This window comes from Halteromyces radiatus, assembly GCF_025201355.1.
Source record: "Halteromyces radiatus strain CBS 162.75 chromosome Unknown BX664scaffold_1, whole genome shotgun sequence".
Taxonomy (NCBI): domain Eukaryota; kingdom Fungi; phylum Mucoromycota; class Mucoromycetes; order Mucorales; family Cunninghamellaceae; genus Halteromyces; species Halteromyces radiatus.
The window spans coordinates 20908-39744 of record NW_026251687.1 but is presented as its reverse complement, the minus strand read 5'-3'; the positions used below and the strand labels follow the sequence as shown (position 1 = coordinate 39744).

Sequence of the window (18837 nt, the reverse complement as noted above, 5' to 3'; positions counted from 1 at the left end):
AGGGAGTGCATTGTGTGTAGCTGGATATTAATCTCGGTGTTTTTATTTTTCCATACCTTTCGTTTCTCTTTTTTTTTTTTTTTGTTAGTTTTTATTTTCTCTCTCACATTTTTTATTTTATTTTATTTTATTTTATTTTATTTTATTTTTTTTGAAGAATGGATCCCATATCAAAATACAAGTCTAACAATATGGCATGGATACCCCAAACTTCATCAGCTTCAGCAGCAGGAAATTCACAGTCATCACATCAATCTCAACAACAACAGCAACAACAACAACAACAACCTCAACAACAACAACGGTTACCATCTACACAACTTTATCCTTCTCCTGAAACTTCTGTTATTCCTCCAGCGCATCCATCTAAACGAACTCGAATCTCAAGAGCATGTAAGTCATTCTTTTTTAATATTAAATAGTATACTTACAACAACATTCTTTTATAGGTGATACTTGTCGAAAAAAGAAAATAAAGTAAGTTTATTTTATTTATTTTTACTATAAACGTACTTATTGGTTTATTATTCTTTTTATGTTATAGATGTGATGTCGATAATTGTCACCCATGTACAACTTGTAAACAATATGATTGGGAATGTACTTTTAATGATGTAAGTTCTTCTTTTTATATATAAATATATATATATTTGTGATATATTTTTGGTAATTGATATATATCTATTTTTATCACTTGTAGACAGCTCGAAAACGAGGACCTCCAAAAGGGTAAGGAAAATATAAGTGAATATAATACTATATATACAATATATATATTATAACTTGCTTTTTTTTTTTTTTTAATTTGTATTAGATATATTGAAAGTTTGGAAGCGAGATTACTTCGAATGGAACAGTTATTAGGTCAAATACAGAATGACGATGACAAAAGTACAACACATCATGGCTATGACACTAATATGACAACAACTTCTACAATTGAATCATTACCCACTTCTTCAACATCATCACAAAGTCCTTCAGGTGCAAATAGTCCTCAGTCTCCTCATGCATCAGTAGAAAGTGAACCAGTAACTAATTCAAACTTACCACCCAAAGGTAAGGTTGTAAGGTTCTTAGGAAGTTCTTCTGGTTTATATCTTGTGAATGACATTTTGAAAAACAAGGACAACAGAAACAGTGAAACAACGAATAGTAATGGCACATCTATTGGAAAAACAAATGGAACTGATTTAACATCATGGTATCAACAACAACAACAACGACAACAACAACAACAACAATCTCATCTTCATTCGACTACATCACTCCAAGCGAACAATAACAACACCACATCACCATCAACAACAAAGGAAGATGACAATTTTACATCACTAGAAACAAAACAAGGTACTTATCGTTTACGGCGGATGAACAGATATGATGATGATTTGGTGATGGTACGAGATGAAACAGAAGATGAAAGTAGAATACAGGCAGCAGCAGCAGACGAACAAGAAACGATGGACTCAATTATACCCCGTAGTATGCTTGCTAGTCTGATCAAGGTTTATTTTGAAGCTCATTGTCCCACTTTACCCATCTTGGATGAAGAAGAATTTGTCAATGCATTCGAAGGCAAAACAAGTCCACCTCCCTCACCTCTATTGACCTATGCTATTTGTTCCTATTCTTGTTTCTTGGTGCCTTCCAATCATCCTATTTTTACTCGGTCTGGTTTGGAAAGAAATCAAATCTTTCATACTTTAGTGGATCGTGCTGGACTTTTGATTCGTACGGAATACTTGACACCTCGGATACAAACCATTCAAGCTCTGATTCTTCTATGTGCTCATCCAACCTATTCATCTGGGTCTTATCGTAATTGGATTCTAGCAGGTATGGCGGTTCGTATGGCTCAAGATCTCGGGCTACATCGATCAGTATCAAACACGAACGCGGCTACTGAATTGATTGAAAAACGACGACGACTTTGGTATTCTGTGTATTTGACAGACAGATGGTGTTGTTCAGTGATGGGACGACCTCTGGCTATTGCGGATTCAGATTGTGATGTAGATTTACCTCAAGCAGATTGTGCGGATGAACCTGGACGGTATACCATGTTTGTCAATTTGGTCAAGCTGTCTGGTATTTTGGGTGAGGTGCTACGACGGATCTATTCACCTAAAGGAAAGGCCATGGGATACGGTACATCAATTATGGAACAAACAGTATGGAGTCTTGATAAAATGCTAAAGGAATGGTTTGATCAAGTGCCTGCTGAATGTCGTATTACACAAGATCAATTACGGGAAATGAAAGGAATGGAACATACACAACGTGACAAATTTAGATCTGGTGGACCTTTGACAGTATGTTATTATGCTGTGGTAGTGCTTTTATTCCGACCTTTTATTGTCTTTGAATGCAACAATCATCATGGCAGTAGACTTTTCAATGAAGCTCCTAAACGATGTATGGATGCTGCTAAAAATTCTATTGATGTGGCTCGACATACTCCTGGTATAGAAATTGTACGATACGGATGGAATTTTGCAGGTAAAAAAAATAAAATAAAATAAAATAAAATAAATAAATAAAAAGATGGAACAGCGAAAGAAAAACTAAACTGATTCAATGATTTTTTTTTTTTTTTTTAGCTTATTCTATATTTCAAGCAGCTTTGATTCATGTTTACAATTGTACAAGTAATGATCCTGTTGTTGCTCAAATGTCTCGTGATTATATTCGGATCAGTATTGATGAATGTATAGTGCCAATGACAAATGATATTCCCTATGGACCTCCAGTGGTACAATTTTTAGAAAATTTGTTATATTTGATGAAAGCGGATCCATCTGTTTATCGTTCATCTTCCAATGGTGATGGATCATCATCTACGCAACCAACTTTTTCTTCTTCAACAATACCAACAACATCGGCAACAACGGGTTATAGTCAGCAACAAGTACCTTCAATGCAACATCCTACATCATCAACGTCTTATTCAACATCTTCTTCTAATTTTGGTGGAATGACCAATGATACAACTTATAATACTTCGACATCCCCAATGAGTGTGCATCAAATTGTATCCGGTATAGAACAAACGTCCAATACAACAACGGGAAGACCACCATCAACACAATCAGCACCAGTGAATAATAATGGAGCAAATCAAACTTCTGGTTCTAATCCTGTGGATTTAATTACTTTGGCATTGACTCAAGATTCACTTTTAGGCAATGAATCCAACCCAATGATGACTCAAGCTACTTGGCAATATTTATTCTCATCTGCTGGCACACCTTTTAGTAACAATGCAACCGGTGGATCTGATTTTCAAGGTAAGGAATTTTTTTTTTTTTTATGATAGAGAACAATAGATTGATCTTGTCTTTTTATATGATAGGATCATGGGAAAATATGTTTATGGAAAGTCAAGGAAATGCAAATTTTATCCCATAGATTAATGTTATTTAGATTAGTATTTATTTTTTTTTTTCATATATTAATAAAACGGGTTTTGATGTTTGAATTTTTTTTTTTTTTTTTTTTTTTTTTTTTTTTTTGATATCAAAACTTTCTTTATATGACATACTTGATTTTAGGATAAGAAGCAAAATGGTAGTTGATTGGCTGGATCACTACTATGATCGTTATTACAGTTGATCCAATAGTCATTATACTATGTATCCATCATCATTTATACCATAATACATTTATTCCCTTTATCATCATCATCGATACAATTATTCCATTTAAAATAGTTATAATATATAAAAATTTATGATAAGAGTGATATCAACATCAATATGAACAAGAAAAAGACCTACTCTGGTTGGATGATTTCTTTTCGTTGCACGACTTTATTTCAAGCCCAGCTGAAATGATTTTTGGAGATGAATTCGGTTTTTTTCCACTATTTCTCTTTCTCTCTCTCTTTTTTTTTTAATACCATCTATATATATATTACAATGGTAATTGTATTGAACAATGATTTATTTATTTTTTTTATTACAAAGGATTATATATTGACAATATTATCATTATATTTATTTATTTTAGCTTAGGTTTATTTTGGTACAAAATCGACAAGGAAAGACACGATTGGCGAAATGGTACGTTCCATATGAAGATGAAGAAAAAGTGAAACTTAAAGGTGAAGTCCATCGATTGATCGCACCAAGAGATCAAAAACATCAAAGTAATTTTGTGGAGGTAAGAAATAAAAAAATAAAATAAAAAAGAGATGAAATAATAATAATAATATTATTATTATTATAATAGTTTCGTAATTACAAGATAGTTTATCGTCGATATGCTGGGTTATTCTTTTGTGTATGTGTGGATGCCAATGATAATGAATTATCCTATTTGGAAGCTATTCATTTTTTTGTAGAAGTATTGGATGCTTTCTTTGGAAATGTATGTGAATTAGATTTAGTTTTCAATTTTTATAAGGTAAAAATAATAATAATAATAATAATAATATATATTAAAACTCACTCAACTTATTTTATATATATTAATAAGGTATATGCTATATTGGATGAAGTCTTTTTAGCTGGAGAAGTAGAAGAAACAAGTAAAAATATAGTTTTGACAAGATTAGATCATTTAGATAAATTAGAATAGATTATATATATATAGATACCTTTTTGTAAATAAATAAATAATAATAATAAAAAAAAAAACTATTATTTTATATATTTTGTATGTGTGTCTCTCTCTCTCTCTTATGGTTTTTCCACCCCTTGTTGACTTTTCTGTCTCTCCCCCCTTTTTTTTTTATTTACAGTTTTCACCCCCCAAAAGAAAAAAGTACTAAGACCAAAAAGAAAACAACCTTTTTTTTTTTTTTCATTTCCAGTCTTTTCTCTCTCTCTTTTTTTTTCTTTTTTTATTTTTTTATTTTTTTTTTTTTTTTTATCTTTTCTACTTTTCTCCTTTTTTTTTTTTCTCACTCTTTTTTTTTTTTTTTTTTTTTTTTTTTTTTTTACTTTCATCCATAAAGTAAAAAGGACCCTTTGCTTTGGTAAGCAATATGTAAATAATGATGTTATTATTATATTAATATATAATATATAAAATAGATCATGTCAGTTTATAATCATCGACCTATGGTACCGACTACTCAAAACAGACTATTAGAACTCCTTGATAATGTTCGGACAGAATTTGAACAATTAACTCAAGATGCTATTGTATGTAAAAGTCAACGTGACGAATTTGAAATGAAAAGTAAGAAATAAAAAAATAAAAATAAAATAAAAAAAAAATAAAAAAATATTTATTATATATTTATTATAGTGAATAGTCAAATACAAGAAATGGGTCATATTCAACAAAGTTTATTGGATTTGGAACATGCACAACAACTTATGAAAAAACAGTAAGTTAAATTTATTTATTTATTTTTTATTATTATATAAATCATCATCAATTCTTTTTATTATAGATATGAAGAAGAAATTACTCGATTACGTCAACAATTGGAACAGGTAATTTAATAAAAGTAATTTTAATAAATCTAAATCATTATTATTATTATTATTCTTTTAGCATGGTCAACATATATCAACTGGTAGTCCTAGTTACAACAATACTGGAGGTAAAATAAAAATAAAATCATATAAAAAAAAAAAAAGAAAAAAAAATAAAAAAAAATTGATTTTTTTAATATTTATTTATGATAGCTACAAATGGATATGTACAACCACCTCCACCAATGTTAGATTCAAATCCTCCTCCTCATACTATGTATTCAAATGGTCCTCCTCCTCCACCACCATCTGCCTCGCACGGTCCTCCTCCTCATCCTTTGACTGGTTCTCCTTATGCTAATGGTAGTCCTTCAAATACATCTCCTCAAACTGTTGTTGCTCCTCCTACTCCAGTACAAAGTAAGTTTTTTTATTTATTTATTTATATATTTATTGAATTATTCATTCTTTGATTATATATATATATATAGGAACACCTTCCAATGCTGTTGTCAAGACAGGAGCTGGTCCTCCAATGCAACATGGTGACCTTCCTTCTACTTCTACTACTTCTACTACTACTACCACTACTACTACTGGTTTTTCAGAAATGGATCCTGAAACAATTCCTGCTAATATGAAAGTAGAAGGTCCTGATTGGTTTGCTTTGTAAGGAAAATTTATCCATTCTCTTGGAATCAAAACTAAACTCACTATTTTTTTTTTTTTTTTTTTGGTTAGATTCAATCCAAAAGTTCAACGTTATTTAAAGGTCGATCTTTTACATACTTTTGATCATGGTAGTGTGGTATGTTGTGTCAAATTTAGTGCTGATGGTCGATATCTTGCTGCTGGTTGTAATCAAGCTACTTATATCTACGATACTACAAATGCTGCTCGTGTGGCGTAAGTTTTTTTTTTTTTTTTTTTCAAAAAAAAAAGGTCATCAACATTAACAAATTATCTATATATATGTATATATTTATGATTTAGTGTTCTTCAAGATGAAAGTACAGGACGTGATACAGATTTATATATTCGATCAGTTAGCTTTAGTCCTGATGGAAAACATTTAGCTACAGGTGCCGAAGATAAACAAATCAGGGTAAAATAAATTACAAAAAAAATATATATAAAAAGAAGAAGAGTGATATCATCTAACAATTATATATTTGAATAGATTTGGGATATTGGAAAGAAACGTATTCGACGTATCTTACAAGGACATGAACAGGATATTTATTCTTTGGAATTTAGTCGAGATGGTAGTATTCTTGTCTCAGGTTCTGGAGATCGTACAGTCAAGATTTGGGATTGGGCAGATGGTCGATGTTTACATACTTTACGTATCAAGGAACAAGATCAAAGAGATCCTGGTGTGACTAGTGTGGCCATATCTCCTGATGGAAGATTTGTAGCAGCTGGTAGTTTGGATAAAATTGTACGTGTATGGGATGCAACTACTGGACAACAATTGGAACGGTTGGAAGGACACAAGGATAGCGTTTATTCAGTTGCTTTCATGCCAGATGGAAAGACTTTGGTCAGTGGTAGTTTGGATAAAACCTTACGTTTATGGCAATTAGGTACAAACAACAATGCTTTCCGTCAAGTTTTTACTGGTCACAAAGATTTTGTATTATCTGTGGCTACTACTCCTGATGGTAATTGGATTGTTTCTGGTTCAAAAGATCGTGGTGTTCAATTCTGGGATCCTCGTACTGGGCAAACTCAATTCATGCTTCAAGGTCATAAAAATTCAGGTAAAAGCTTTTAAAAGTCCTTTATTGATTTGATATACTAACTATTTTTTGATTATTAGTCATTTCTGTAGCTGCTAGTCCTGGACGAAGACCTTTGTTTGCTACTGGATCTGGCGATAATCGTGCAAGAATCTGGAGCTTTGAACCTGTTAATGCATAAAAAAAAGAAATTTTTTCTTTTTTATATCTTTTTACGTTGTACGGTGTTATGATTAATTAGTTTAGTTATTATCTCTCTCCATATATTATTCCATTATTCCTTATCTTCTTACTTTAGTTATGATATTTTTTTTTTTTATTATCTATGATTTCTTTTAAATTTATAAGAATACTCTCTTTATTCTTTTGGGAACATCTTGTGTACACTTCTATTTTTTTTTTTTTTTTTGTTAATAAAAATTTGACCATTCTCCATCTTATTCCTAGTTTCTTATTTGATATATGATTATCTACCATATTACAATTTTGAAATTATGCTATATGATGATTTTGTATAGATGAGCAAATAAGTCTATTATTTCTCTTTATACTTTTTTTTTCCCAATCCATTTGAATATATACCATTGTTTGGCACTAGTCTTAACTTGAACCCGGATCTGGGAGTTAACAAGGATCACTATCAGAGAAGTGAGACCAGTTCTATCAAGTGAAACTGTACATTCATTTCTGACTATGTATCATGTTATCCTCATTATTTCATATGTTAAAAGAATGGGATATCATATCTAAAAGATAGTTACCATCATCATCATCATCTTAACCCCTGAGTTATCATCCAAAAATTCATGCAACACTTTTTTTTTTTTTAAAAAAAAAAAAAAGTTGGATCAGAATAGACAAATCAGATGTGACTTTGGATCTACTTTAAGCTTGATTGGTCTCCGGAAATGGAATTTTTTTTTAAATTTCTTTTTCCTTTCATTTTTTTTTTTTTTTTTACTTCATTTTTTTGTTTTTTATATATATAGTCTTGGAGGATGTATAGTTCACTTACAAAAGACCTTAAACATGTCAAGATCTTAATTATTGACAATTATGATTCATATACCTTCAATATGCTACAACTTATTCAATGTGAAGTAGTAGTTATTCGAAACGACCAATATACCTGGTATAACTTTTGACTTTTTTTCTTTTTGAATTGGTTTATTGACTCTTTTTTTTTTTATATTAGGCAAGAGTTTTCTACCAATATTTTACCTCACTTTGATAGTGTTATTATATCTCCAGGACCTGGTAGACCTGAAAGGGAAGCAGTAAGTCCCAATTTTTTTCTTTTTTCTTTTTTTAGAAATTAATAACAAACAAAAAATTCATACATATCATTTATCTAGGATTTTGGTATTTGTACTCCACTTTTGAAAGCACAGTTAGATCAAGAACAATCTCAACATCATCGACCTATATTTGGTATCTGTTTAGGACATCAAGGGATTGGTTATTTACTAGGGGGAAAGGTAATATATATATATATATATATAAATTTGGAAGGTCTTTTTTTAATGTATCACTGATTCCTTTTATTTCTTATTTTCGTTAGGTAGATTATGCTCCAAGGATTATGCATGGACGAATGTCAGAAATTCATGCCATAAAACATAATGATGATATGGTGTATGGGAATATATTTCATCATTGTTCTATACCTTTTTGGGCTGTACGATATCATTCTCTTGTGATCGATCCATCAAGTAAGATAATATATAAAATATATATATATATATAGTTATTAATTTTATCTACTTTTTTTTTAATAGGTTTACCTTCTTGTTTGATACTTACAGCTTATTGCCAAGAAAATGACGCTGATATGAATGCATTGAAAAACTCAGTGTTTTTATCCGATGACAAACATGACGACAAATCAATGAACCATCGAAATCATTTTTTAGATCATCTACCATCATCACCATCAACACAATTAAAACACCATGCTCTCACTGTGATGGGATTTCAACATAAAACCTTGCCATTATGGGGTGTACAATTTCATCCTGAATCTGTTTCTACTGAACATGGTCAAATAATGATGGACAATTTTATTATGCAAACTTATGAATGGATGAAAAAGGTAAAAATAGTGGTCAAAATACTTATAAAACCATTTTCCACTCACTTGTTGACTTTCTTATTGATAGACTGGACGACCTCTCATGACAAAGCCCTTGGATTCGACAATTCAATCCTGTTCCGTAACATCAACATCAAAAATTCTTCCTTGCCCACCAACAAATACTGCTGATGCAACATCTGCCTTTACACTTCATACCAAGCGCTGTTTTCCTCATTGGGTGGACCCAGAGTATTTGGTAGAAGATTTATTGAATGGAGATACTGTGGAAGGCTTAAAAGTGAAATCGATTAGTTGGCTTGACAGTAGTAGAGTAAGTCAAAAAAAAAAAAATTAGATTGTCAAAGAATATGTATATTTATGTTTGTTTTGTTTTTTTTTGTTTATTATTGTCATCATAGAAATCGTCACCATATTCGCAAATATCCATTCTTTCTGTGGATCCAGCATTGACAGTTCGTTATTCAACATTACATCGACAAATCAATATTCAAGATCGCCATGATAAACATACTGTGGAATTCTTGCACAACAAGGATACCTTTTTCGATTATATATCAAGATGGTTGGAAAGTATTGGAAAAGTGTCTGCTCGACAGATTTCTGATAAACTTCAAGATATCAATGACGATGATGATCTATCTCAAGCACCTTTACAAACTTTTCTTGGTGGATTGACAGGATATTTTGGCTATGAGATGAAAAGAGAAAGCTTGGATGGATACGAAACACCCTTGGAGCAACAATGTCATTGTACTCATCATGATGAACAACCTATCTCGAAAAATATGAACTGTTGTAATTGTATGGAAGAACCAGACGCCGCGTTTCATTTTATCGATCGCTTTTGGCTATTTGATCACGAACAACGACAACTATATGCATGTGGTCTAGTGAAAAATCAGCAATATAACATATTTACGAATGATCAGAAATGGGTGCCTGGATTTGCAGGAATGGATGATTTGATGGGATGGATACAAACAACTGAACGCATGATACTTCATACTATGGAAAATATTCGACGTCGACAAATGACAAATGACTTTACCAATTTAACACCTTCATCTTCAACATGTACGACACCTATTCCCAAATCCATGATATTGGATCAAGCAGCTCCTATGGGATCTGATCTTTTTACCGCCAACGTCCAGCATGATGCCTATTTACAGTCTATTCAACAATGTGTTCAACAAATCAAGGAAGGTGAATCTTATGAAATATGTTTGACAACCAGGTTTCGATTGACTCTTCCCAACGACTTGGATGATGATGATGATGATAATGATATGATAGATGCTAACACAAAGATTCACAAGTTATGGAAATTATATACACATCATTTACGAAAAAACAATCCTGCACCTTTCTCAGCACTCATCCATTTCCCTGGTGATCAAGTTCTTCCGGCATTTGGTCTACTTGGATCAAGTCCCGAACGTTTCTTAAAGGTGGAAAACGGTGTGGCAGAAATGAAACCTATCAAAGGTACCATGGCACGCGCTCTTCATTGTGTGTGTGATCCTCATGAATGTGATTTTGGTCCCAGATGTGAACAAGTCAAATTAGAAGAAGATCATCGACGGAAACAAAAGTTATGGGAAGATGTCAAAGAGAGAGCCGAAAATCTGATGGTACAATAATAATAATAATAATAATAATAAAAAGTATATGATATCTTGATGTTTCTAATGACGAATGATTATCTTTTTTTTTTTTTTTTTTTTTTTTTTTTAGATTGTGGATTTGATTCGAAATGATCTTGCTCAAGTATGTGATCCCAATACTGTCCAAGTCCCTAAATTGATGCATGTAGAAACTTATGAAAAAGTACATCATTTAGTATCTACAGTCCGTGGTACTTTGCAACCTAATGTTAATTGTGTGGATGCATTGAAAAAATGTTTCCCACCAGGTAAAATAAATAAATAATAATGAGATGATGTTAGGATTAATAGGATTATTTACTTTTGTTAGGTTCAATGACTGGCGCACCCAAACTACGATCTGTTCAGCTTTTAGATGAATTGGAACATTATAAACGTCGAGGTGTTTATTCTGGATGTCTAGGTTATTTGTCTTTAAATGGAAGCGCTGATTTCAGTGTAGTGATTCGAACAGCTGTGGCAACATCAACATCATCTGGTCAAGGTAAAGAAAAAAAAGAAAAAAAAAAGAGGTATATCCATTCATCCTATTTAACCATCTTTTTTTTTTTTTATGCTAGTTGAATTATCAGTAGGTGGTGGTGGTGCTATTACCTTTTTATCAGATCCTGAACAAGAATGGAAAGAAACTTTATTAAAAACCAAGAGTGTGGCTCCTAGTGTCAAGGAATATTTGGAACAACAGTAGACACCCCCCTTCTTCACATTCCTATTAGATATATATATATATATATATATGTATGACCAGAAAATAATAATAATAATAATAATAAAAATTAGAATCTTCCCCCCTCTTTACTTTTCTTGTCATGCTATAAACTTGTCATTGGGATTTTAGTGCAACGAGGGATGAATGGATTGCTATGGATGATGGATGATTGAATGCTCGCCAAATCAATCAATCTTCCTAGCTTCTCTCACTCACTCATATCTACCTTTCCTTCCGCTGATTCGTTCATAGATCACTTATTAGTTATATTATACCTGCCATTCTGTTCTTCTTTAATAAAATCATGTATCTACAATAATTCCATCATCATTGTTATAACCTGTCGTTTTCATTATCATTATTCGCCATCCTCCAATCATCCCGTCATCCATTATCATCCATATTATCCCTCATCTATCATTTATATTCAGTTTTCAGATCTATATAGAATAAAAAAAAAAAATTCTAAGTAATCATCCCTCTCCTTTTACCCATGACAAACAAAAACCAAATTTTCCATTATCACAAAACAAAATTAACCATTCACATATCATCATCGACTTCAAATAATAATAATAATAATAGTGAAGCGCTAGATTGTTTATTTATTAATAACAAATGAAAAGAAAAGAATATACTAAAATAAAACACCAAAAAAAAAAATCTAGACTAGATTTCTACGACTTGATCAGCTTGATGATAGTTTGGAATATCAAATTGGAATTTTTCAGCCAAAGCAGGAGATACAAAACGACCACCGAGAAAATGATGTTGACCTCTGAAATGAGAAGCACATTCCTTGGGAGCAGTTAGAGACACCAAGACATGAGGTTGAAAAGCGGCTTGTTCTGTAGGTCCCATCATCACATCCCATCCAGAAGGAATATCCACCGAGACAATAGGTTTTTTTGTATATTGAAAGGCGCGAATCACTTGTTTGAAGGGATCACGCACATCACCATGGAAACTAAACCCAAAGATCGCATCCACAATCACATCTGTTTGATCCATGTGTTGCTCCAATTGGTCGTTCTCCACCATGGTTGTGCCAAGGTTTTCACATTGCCGTAACAGTCGTCGATATAAATCCTTGTTAGGTTGCTTGGGATAATATAATGCTGGCTTATATCCAAAATGTGAAAGATGTCGAGCAGCCACCAGTCCTATACATATGAGAGATATAAGCTTCTTTTTATTGTTATTATTATTTATTTATTTATTAACATCCAAAAACTTATATTTCTCTAGTCTTTCGTTTTTTTTTTTTTTTTTTTTTTTTTTTTTTTTTTTTTTTTTTTTTTTTTTTTTTTTTTTTTTTTTTTTTGCTTTAATTCACTCTTACCATCACCACCATTGTTTCCTGACATCAATAATAATAATAATAATAATAATAATAATAAAAACAGGTGAGCATATATCTCATACATGTTCTTTTTCCTATTCTTTTATGATTTATTGTCTCACCTGGACCAACACATACAAGAATCCGTTGGTGACTTGACACGTCAAAAGATTTTTGAACAGCTTGAGCTACACTGAGACCAGCTAAAAAAAAAAAAAAAAAAAAAAAAAAAAAAAAGAAGAAGAAGAGATGAGAATATTGATGTAGTCGAGTTTGTGGAAAGGTATCAACTATTAAAAAATAGACTTGCCTAGTTCCATGAGTTGATCAATAGAGAAACCACCTTGTACTGACATGAGCTCTTCATCGACAGCTTGAGCCACCTTTTGGGATAAAAACTATTTAATAAAATGAGAAAAAAACAAATTAGATAGTTAGAATAATGTATCATTATTTTATTCTTAAAAAATGAAAGATAATTTACTCTTAATGCCATAATGAGTGTGTCTTGGCGTTGTTGCAGTGGAAAAGAGAGAGAGAAAAAAAAAAAAAAAAAAAAAGGTTGCATTGTACAGTTTATTCAACTTTTTTTCCAATTCACACTCAGCCAGCCAGCCAATTTTTTTCTCTTTTGCTATAACCCATTCAAAAAAGACGGGTTCTTATTGGCTAACAGTATTAAAGAGAATTTACATTATTATAATTTTATGATGATGATCAACAAGAACTTCCATCATCAGAACGATCATCCATCAAAATATAATAATAATAAAAAACAATAATAGTAATAATTCCATTGAATGATTATTTTTTGAATAGATTTGCGTGTTTCAGGGGTATGAAAATAAATAGAGTTACAAAAAAAAAAAAAAAAAAGATCTCAACACATCATCTCATGGGTTAGAAAACCCCCTTTTCTTTTTACTCCTTGAGAAAATTATAGATCAAAAAAAAAAGCAAGATTTATCTCAGGGACTATAAGATAGCAGTACTATTTTCATCCACCCCCTCCAAACCTCAATGGAGTTGCTGATAGTAATGAACAAAAAAATTACTACTTGTCTTTTTTTTTTTTTTCCTTTTCTTTTTTTTTTTTCTTTCTCTCTTTCTAAATTAGTTTGTATTTATTGAACTCATTAGATCGCGATTTTTTTTTTAAAAAAAAAGATTAGATGATGAATTTATATAAAGCTGTTCAAACCAAAAAATCACTTGATGATGATACGGTAAGTTCATAACTGTTTTAAAAAATTAGAAGAAATAAATTCTAATCATCGTTTTTTTTTTTTTTTTTTTGATGGTGTGTAACCATATAGTGGTGGGATACATTATTATCTACGTTAACTACAATATTGTCGGTGGCATCTAATTTAATGATAAATCCAGATCAACATACTACTCTTGAAACAGTTTCATTGACACTTAGAACAATGATTGATACTCGATTACAATCTATGAATATAAAAAAACAGACAAGTTATTTGATTCATCGTGAAATGGATGTTTTACTCGAATCTGTTCATCATGTTCAAAAATTGGCTCTACATCATCATCCAGCTTATCAAACTCAATTGGTTAGTATTACTCCTTTTATATATATATATATATTTCTCTGTTAACCGCTCCTTTTTGGCTCCTACCCAATATCTATTCTTTTCTCTTTTCTTTTTTTTTTTTTTTTGTCCCCCTTCCCCTTTTGTATCACCCCTTTAACTCGTTATTTTTTTCTTTTTCTTTTTCTCTTTCTTATTTTGTTTCTCTTTTTTTTTTTTTTTTTTTTTACATTAGATAACCTTGACTAATCATGCTGATAGATTGGTCGATGCATTAATGGCATATGATGTTGGAGGTAAAACAGTATAAATATATTAAATACATCGTATCGTATTTAATAGAACTTTTATGGATGATGTATGTAGATATCGCATGGCAATTGGATGGATATCAAAATATGAAAAGGTAATATTCCCACACAAAACCATTCACTCAAGTATATCAATATATGATGAGACATTAAAGATCATGGATATATTATTGATTAACCTTACGATGAATGATGATTTCTTATTTAGGGGTAATCAAGAAGACTTTTCATTTAGTAGCCAATTTGATACAAGTAAAGAAAAAAAAAGGATCATCATAGTTTCTCAATATATTATGATAATCTATCTAAATCTTTTTTTTTTTTTTCGTTCACAATATTAGTGGGACGAAGACTTAAAAGGACATTATCACCCTTTCGAAATCAATCATCCTATTATAATAGCAGTAAAGATCGACGGCAATTCAATGCTTGGCATGGTTTCACCAACAATGACAACTCTAATTCAGGACGAACAAATAAATCTGGTCTCAAGAACCTTTTCATTTCCAAAAAATCTAGTAGATCAAGTTTACGTGATCTATTCAATTCTCAAAAGAAACGTGATACCCCTGTTATGATTGGTCGTAATAATGGTTCTGAGGTAGGATACAGAAAAAAAAAAAAATATCGCCACCCATCATCAGGGAGATATAACATTTCAAACTCATACAAAAGTTAATGAATGCGATAAATTCTTTTTTTCTTTTTTTTTTTTTTCTCCTTATAGACATTACTGCCTGACAACTTGAATGACTCCTTTTATAAAAACTCCTCACAAAATGATTCTCACGAGAAAAGAGAAATAAAAGGTCGACACTCCACTTCAGCGATATCTTCACCGCCAGCCAACATGATTCAGCGGGAAAAGTCGTCCCTCTTTTTACCCTTTGCAACCAGGACAGATTCGCCTCCTCCTCCTTCCACTCCTTCCTCGTTTTCTCCTCCTCTTCCTCCTTCTTCGTTTCCTTGTCAACATTACTATGACGATCCTTACTTTTTTAGCGATACCACTACAACAGAAGAACAAGAATCAGTTCCAACTTGTACAACAGCTTGCAGCAAACCGGCTACTATCTGTTCAACAGACTCTTCTTATTTTTCAGCAAAATCATCTTCTATTCACTCTGTATTGGATCTTGCATACTCTTCTGACAATTCTTCTACTATACAAGAACAACTACATTCTGATTTCGAAGATGACCAACTGGAAGCTCTAGCACTAATGAGTTTAGATAATAATGATCATGTAGAAGACAACAAACCACCGCCTTCACCAATCATTACGACAACAGCAACTTCAAAGATAACAACGAATAAGAAGAATAAGGCAATACAACAATTGTCAGGTCCTCCTCCTTTACATCAACCCGGCCAGCCCAAAAAATCGCGTGAAAAGGATGGATCCCTTCTATATCACGTATTTGATGCCTCGGGACGTAAAATCATGGTATTACAGATATTCGCTGGGAAACCCCAAGTTGTAGCAGCAACCAAAGAACAACTCTTTTTGAAACTAGCAGATGAATCTCCTCAAGGTAAAAATATATTATAAAAAAAAATGGATTGTTAATCTTTTTTTTTCTTTTTATTTATTTTATTTTAGACTTTGATTATGTGGATGCATATTTATTGAATTATAAGAGTTTCTCTACTTCGAAAGAATTCTTTGATAATATTATGGCACGCTTTCATTTGGAACCTAGTCCTGGTAACGAGGATTACTTTGACCAATGGCAACGTCGAATTCAAATCAAGTATGTATTAAAAAAAAAAAAGAATCTTTTGCGTTCTAAATCATCTATTCTTGTTCTTCTTTTGATAATTAGGACACTGAACATATTATTTCGCTGGATCAAGTTACAGTATTCCGATTTTCTCCAAGATGAATCCTTACTTTTACAGCTTGAAGATTTTTGTGATAACGATCTGCATGAAGCGAACTTTGTGACCGAATCAGCTATGATCAAGGAAACTCTGTATACGCAGGTAAAAAAAAAAAAAAAAAAAAAAAAAAAAAAAAGAAAAAAAAGAAAAAAAATCATTCTATATGTCAACAGAAAGGGCACTATATTGATTGTTATTATTATTTTTTTTTTAAAAAAAAAAAAAAGGCTTGTGCAAATCGTAATTCAAGCTTTAGTGATGAACGTGGTCCTCATTGTTCAGTCCATGTACCATCAGGTCAGAACCTTGCCGGATCATCCATGACAAACTTATTTTCGAATGTGGGTGGAACAACTCCTCCTGGATCACCTGTTATTCTGGCTTATCCTTCTCGTTATCGACAACTTCAACATACTACCATCAGCCCATTCTTATCACTAGATGCAAAGGATATTGCAAAATATTTGACCTTGGCTGATCATCACATTATGAAACAGATCAAACCACACCAATATTTAGACAAACACTGGCGTGATACTCAATATGACGATTTATCTTTTGCTACTTTGGAGGCCAGAGGCGATTATATTGGTATCTCCACCAAAAGGACAAATATGGTAAAAAAAAAAAAAAAAAAAAAAGATCTTTTATTCTCTTTTTTCATCCGACTGATCTATAAATATATATTTTTCATTTCTCTTTTAGATGAATCATTGGGTTATTCATGAATTGACATCAGCAAAATCATCCAAACAAAGACGAATCATATTACGAAAACTGATAGAAACTTCCAAGGTAATGAATACAAATAATGATATTTAATAGATTTTAATATATCTCTCCTTTTTCATTAGCTTTGTCTCGAATGGAACAACTTTCATACATCCATGGTATTAACAATGGGTCTTTTATCGCAACCGGTTCAAAAGATGGAAGAAACTTGGCAATCTCTTCCTAGTCGGGATCAAGCTACATTCAATACGTTAGAAAAGTTAATGGATGTTAGTCATAACATGGCTCAATATCGTCAGGCTTTGAAAGAAGGTCTACATCCTGGTTTATTCAACAACAAACGACGAAATACAGCAGCTTCTAATCAAACCGATACAGGCGGACTTTCATCATCATCATCATCATCAATAAAAGATCATCATCTCTTTACTGGATCTTCGCCTTTATCAATTGCCTCCAATACCTCCTTACCAACTTTGTTATTCTTTCCCATGGTACTAAAGGATTTGACTTTCTTGATGGATGGAAACCCGACTACTTATGGCCAATGTCATCCTTCTATTGATGAATCTGACAAAAATGAAGACGACGAAGACAAACTGATCAACTTTGCAAAATTCTATCGACTTGCTCAATATATCACTAAAGTGGTTCAATCGACCTCTGGAAATTATTGGTTTGCTGCTGATTACTTCCCTTTCCTACCAAGACATAACATGGCTATGGACTCTATTTACAATACTACTGCTTCTACTACTGCGGCTGGAAATTGTATCTCATGCTCATCTACTCGGACTTCTCTTTCGACCTCATTTTCTTCTTCTTCCATCGCAGGAATTCCTGATCATCAGACTTCTTTTTCTCTCATGTCTCCTTCACAATCGTATTATTCAACCTCGTCCTTCTTTACTCATCAACCACACCAATATTATCATCATCCTATTAATGCTCAACAATATCATTGTCCATCACCACCACCGCCATCCTCATCTTCGTTAGATTATGCTGCTGAAATCATAGAAAATCGTATCCTTAGTGCATCATCTTATTATGATGAACATTCTCATGTGAATTCCCCGTTGATATCGTAGATTTGATTTGTTTTAGTATAGTTTTAATATATATTATGTCGTATGTTTTATATGTATCATCCATTTTTTTGATTGAATATTATCACAATAAACATGTTTATTTACTTTTTATGATTCATTCGAATGTAAATATACATATGACTTTTAAATAATCCTAAAATATATTTTTGAAAACAAAACATTTTGCTGATATATATATATATATGTCGAACACTTTTTTTTTCTTTCATTATCTCATGTGCGCATGATCTCTTTTGTAATTTCATAACCATTCATATTTAG

The 18837-nt window shown here is 31.8% G+C and overlaps 6 protein-coding genes across 6 annotated transcripts; 5 read left to right on the top strand and 1 right to left on the bottom strand.

The window, feature by feature from the left end:
- Nucleotides 1-157: 157 nt before the first annotated feature.
- On the top strand, nucleotides 158-3479 carry BX664DRAFT_318771 (fungal-specific transcription factor domain-containing protein; the record flags this gene model as incomplete). Its single annotated transcript, XM_051542813.1, has 7 exons — nucleotides 158-393; nucleotides 450-477; nucleotides 545-614; nucleotides 701-729; nucleotides 815-2502; nucleotides 2604-3290; nucleotides 3356-3479. Coding segments are annotated over 7 exons (2794 nt in total), but the record flags the coding sequence as incomplete, so codon positions are not given.
- Nucleotides 3480-3920: 441 nt separating this feature from the next.
- Nucleotides 3921-4637, top strand: BX664DRAFT_354014 (AP complex, mu/sigma subunit; the record flags this gene model as incomplete). The annotated part of the gene is made up of 4 exons (XM_051547725.1): nucleotides 3921-3929; nucleotides 4012-4164; nucleotides 4234-4407; nucleotides 4480-4637. 4 exons carry the CDS (start codon nucleotides 3921-3923, stop codon nucleotides 4579-4581), a joined length of 438 nt encoding a protein of 145 aa, XP_051404039.1. The 3' UTR covers nucleotides 4582-4637.
- A 298-nt stretch (nucleotides 4638-4935) lies between these two features.
- Nucleotides 4936-7580, top strand: BX664DRAFT_271075 (WD40-repeat-containing domain protein). The gene is made up of 11 exons (XM_051541129.1): nucleotides 4936-4981; nucleotides 5040-5187; nucleotides 5257-5338; nucleotides 5405-5447; nucleotides 5509-5557; nucleotides 5643-5849; nucleotides 5921-6098; nucleotides 6171-6335; nucleotides 6423-6534; nucleotides 6610-7192; nucleotides 7252-7580. Exons 2-11 carry the CDS (start codon nucleotides 5043-5045, stop codon nucleotides 7350-7352), a joined length of 1665 nt encoding a protein of 554 aa, XP_051404038.1. The 5' UTR covers nucleotides 4936-4981; nucleotides 5040-5042; the 3' UTR covers nucleotides 7353-7580.
- A 550-nt stretch (nucleotides 7581-8130) lies between these two features.
- On the top strand, nucleotides 8131-12100 carry BX664DRAFT_271073 (ADC synthase). The gene is made up of 10 exons (XM_051541128.1): nucleotides 8131-8303; nucleotides 8367-8448; nucleotides 8527-8649; nucleotides 8733-8883; nucleotides 8950-9263; nucleotides 9331-9576; nucleotides 9665-10900; nucleotides 11004-11181; nucleotides 11244-11417; nucleotides 11494-12100. Exons 1-10 carry the CDS (start codon nucleotides 8170-8172, stop codon nucleotides 11619-11621), a joined length of 2766 nt encoding a protein of 921 aa, XP_051404037.1. The 5' UTR covers nucleotides 8131-8169; the 3' UTR covers nucleotides 11622-12100.
- A 121-nt stretch (nucleotides 12101-12221) lies between these two features.
- BX664DRAFT_318764 (YjeF N-terminal domain-containing protein) lies at nucleotides 12222-13507 on the bottom strand. The gene is made up of 5 exons (XM_051542812.1): nucleotides 13469-13507; nucleotides 13295-13382; nucleotides 13107-13187; nucleotides 12985-13002; nucleotides 12222-12805 (listed from the first exon to the last, which is right to left on the bottom strand). Exons 1-5 carry the CDS (start codon nucleotides 13478-13480, stop codon nucleotides 12312-12314), a joined length of 693 nt encoding a protein of 230 aa, XP_051404036.1. The 5' UTR covers nucleotides 13481-13507; the 3' UTR covers nucleotides 12222-12311.
- An 850-nt stretch (nucleotides 13508-14357) lies between these two features.
- On the top strand, nucleotides 14358-18555 carry BX664DRAFT_344612 (ras guanine nucleotide exchange factor domain-containing protein; the record flags this gene model as incomplete). Its single annotated transcript, XM_051547482.1, has 11 exons — nucleotides 14358-14558; nucleotides 14773-14833; nucleotides 14904-14943; nucleotides 15057-15100; nucleotides 15190-15449; nucleotides 15576-16383; nucleotides 16452-16602; nucleotides 16675-16834; nucleotides 16960-17349; nucleotides 17438-17527; nucleotides 17587-18555. 11 exons carry the CDS (start codon nucleotides 14358-14360, stop codon nucleotides 18553-18555), a joined length of 3174 nt encoding a protein of 1057 aa, XP_051404035.1.
- Between the last annotated feature and the right edge of the window lie 282 nt (nucleotides 18556-18837).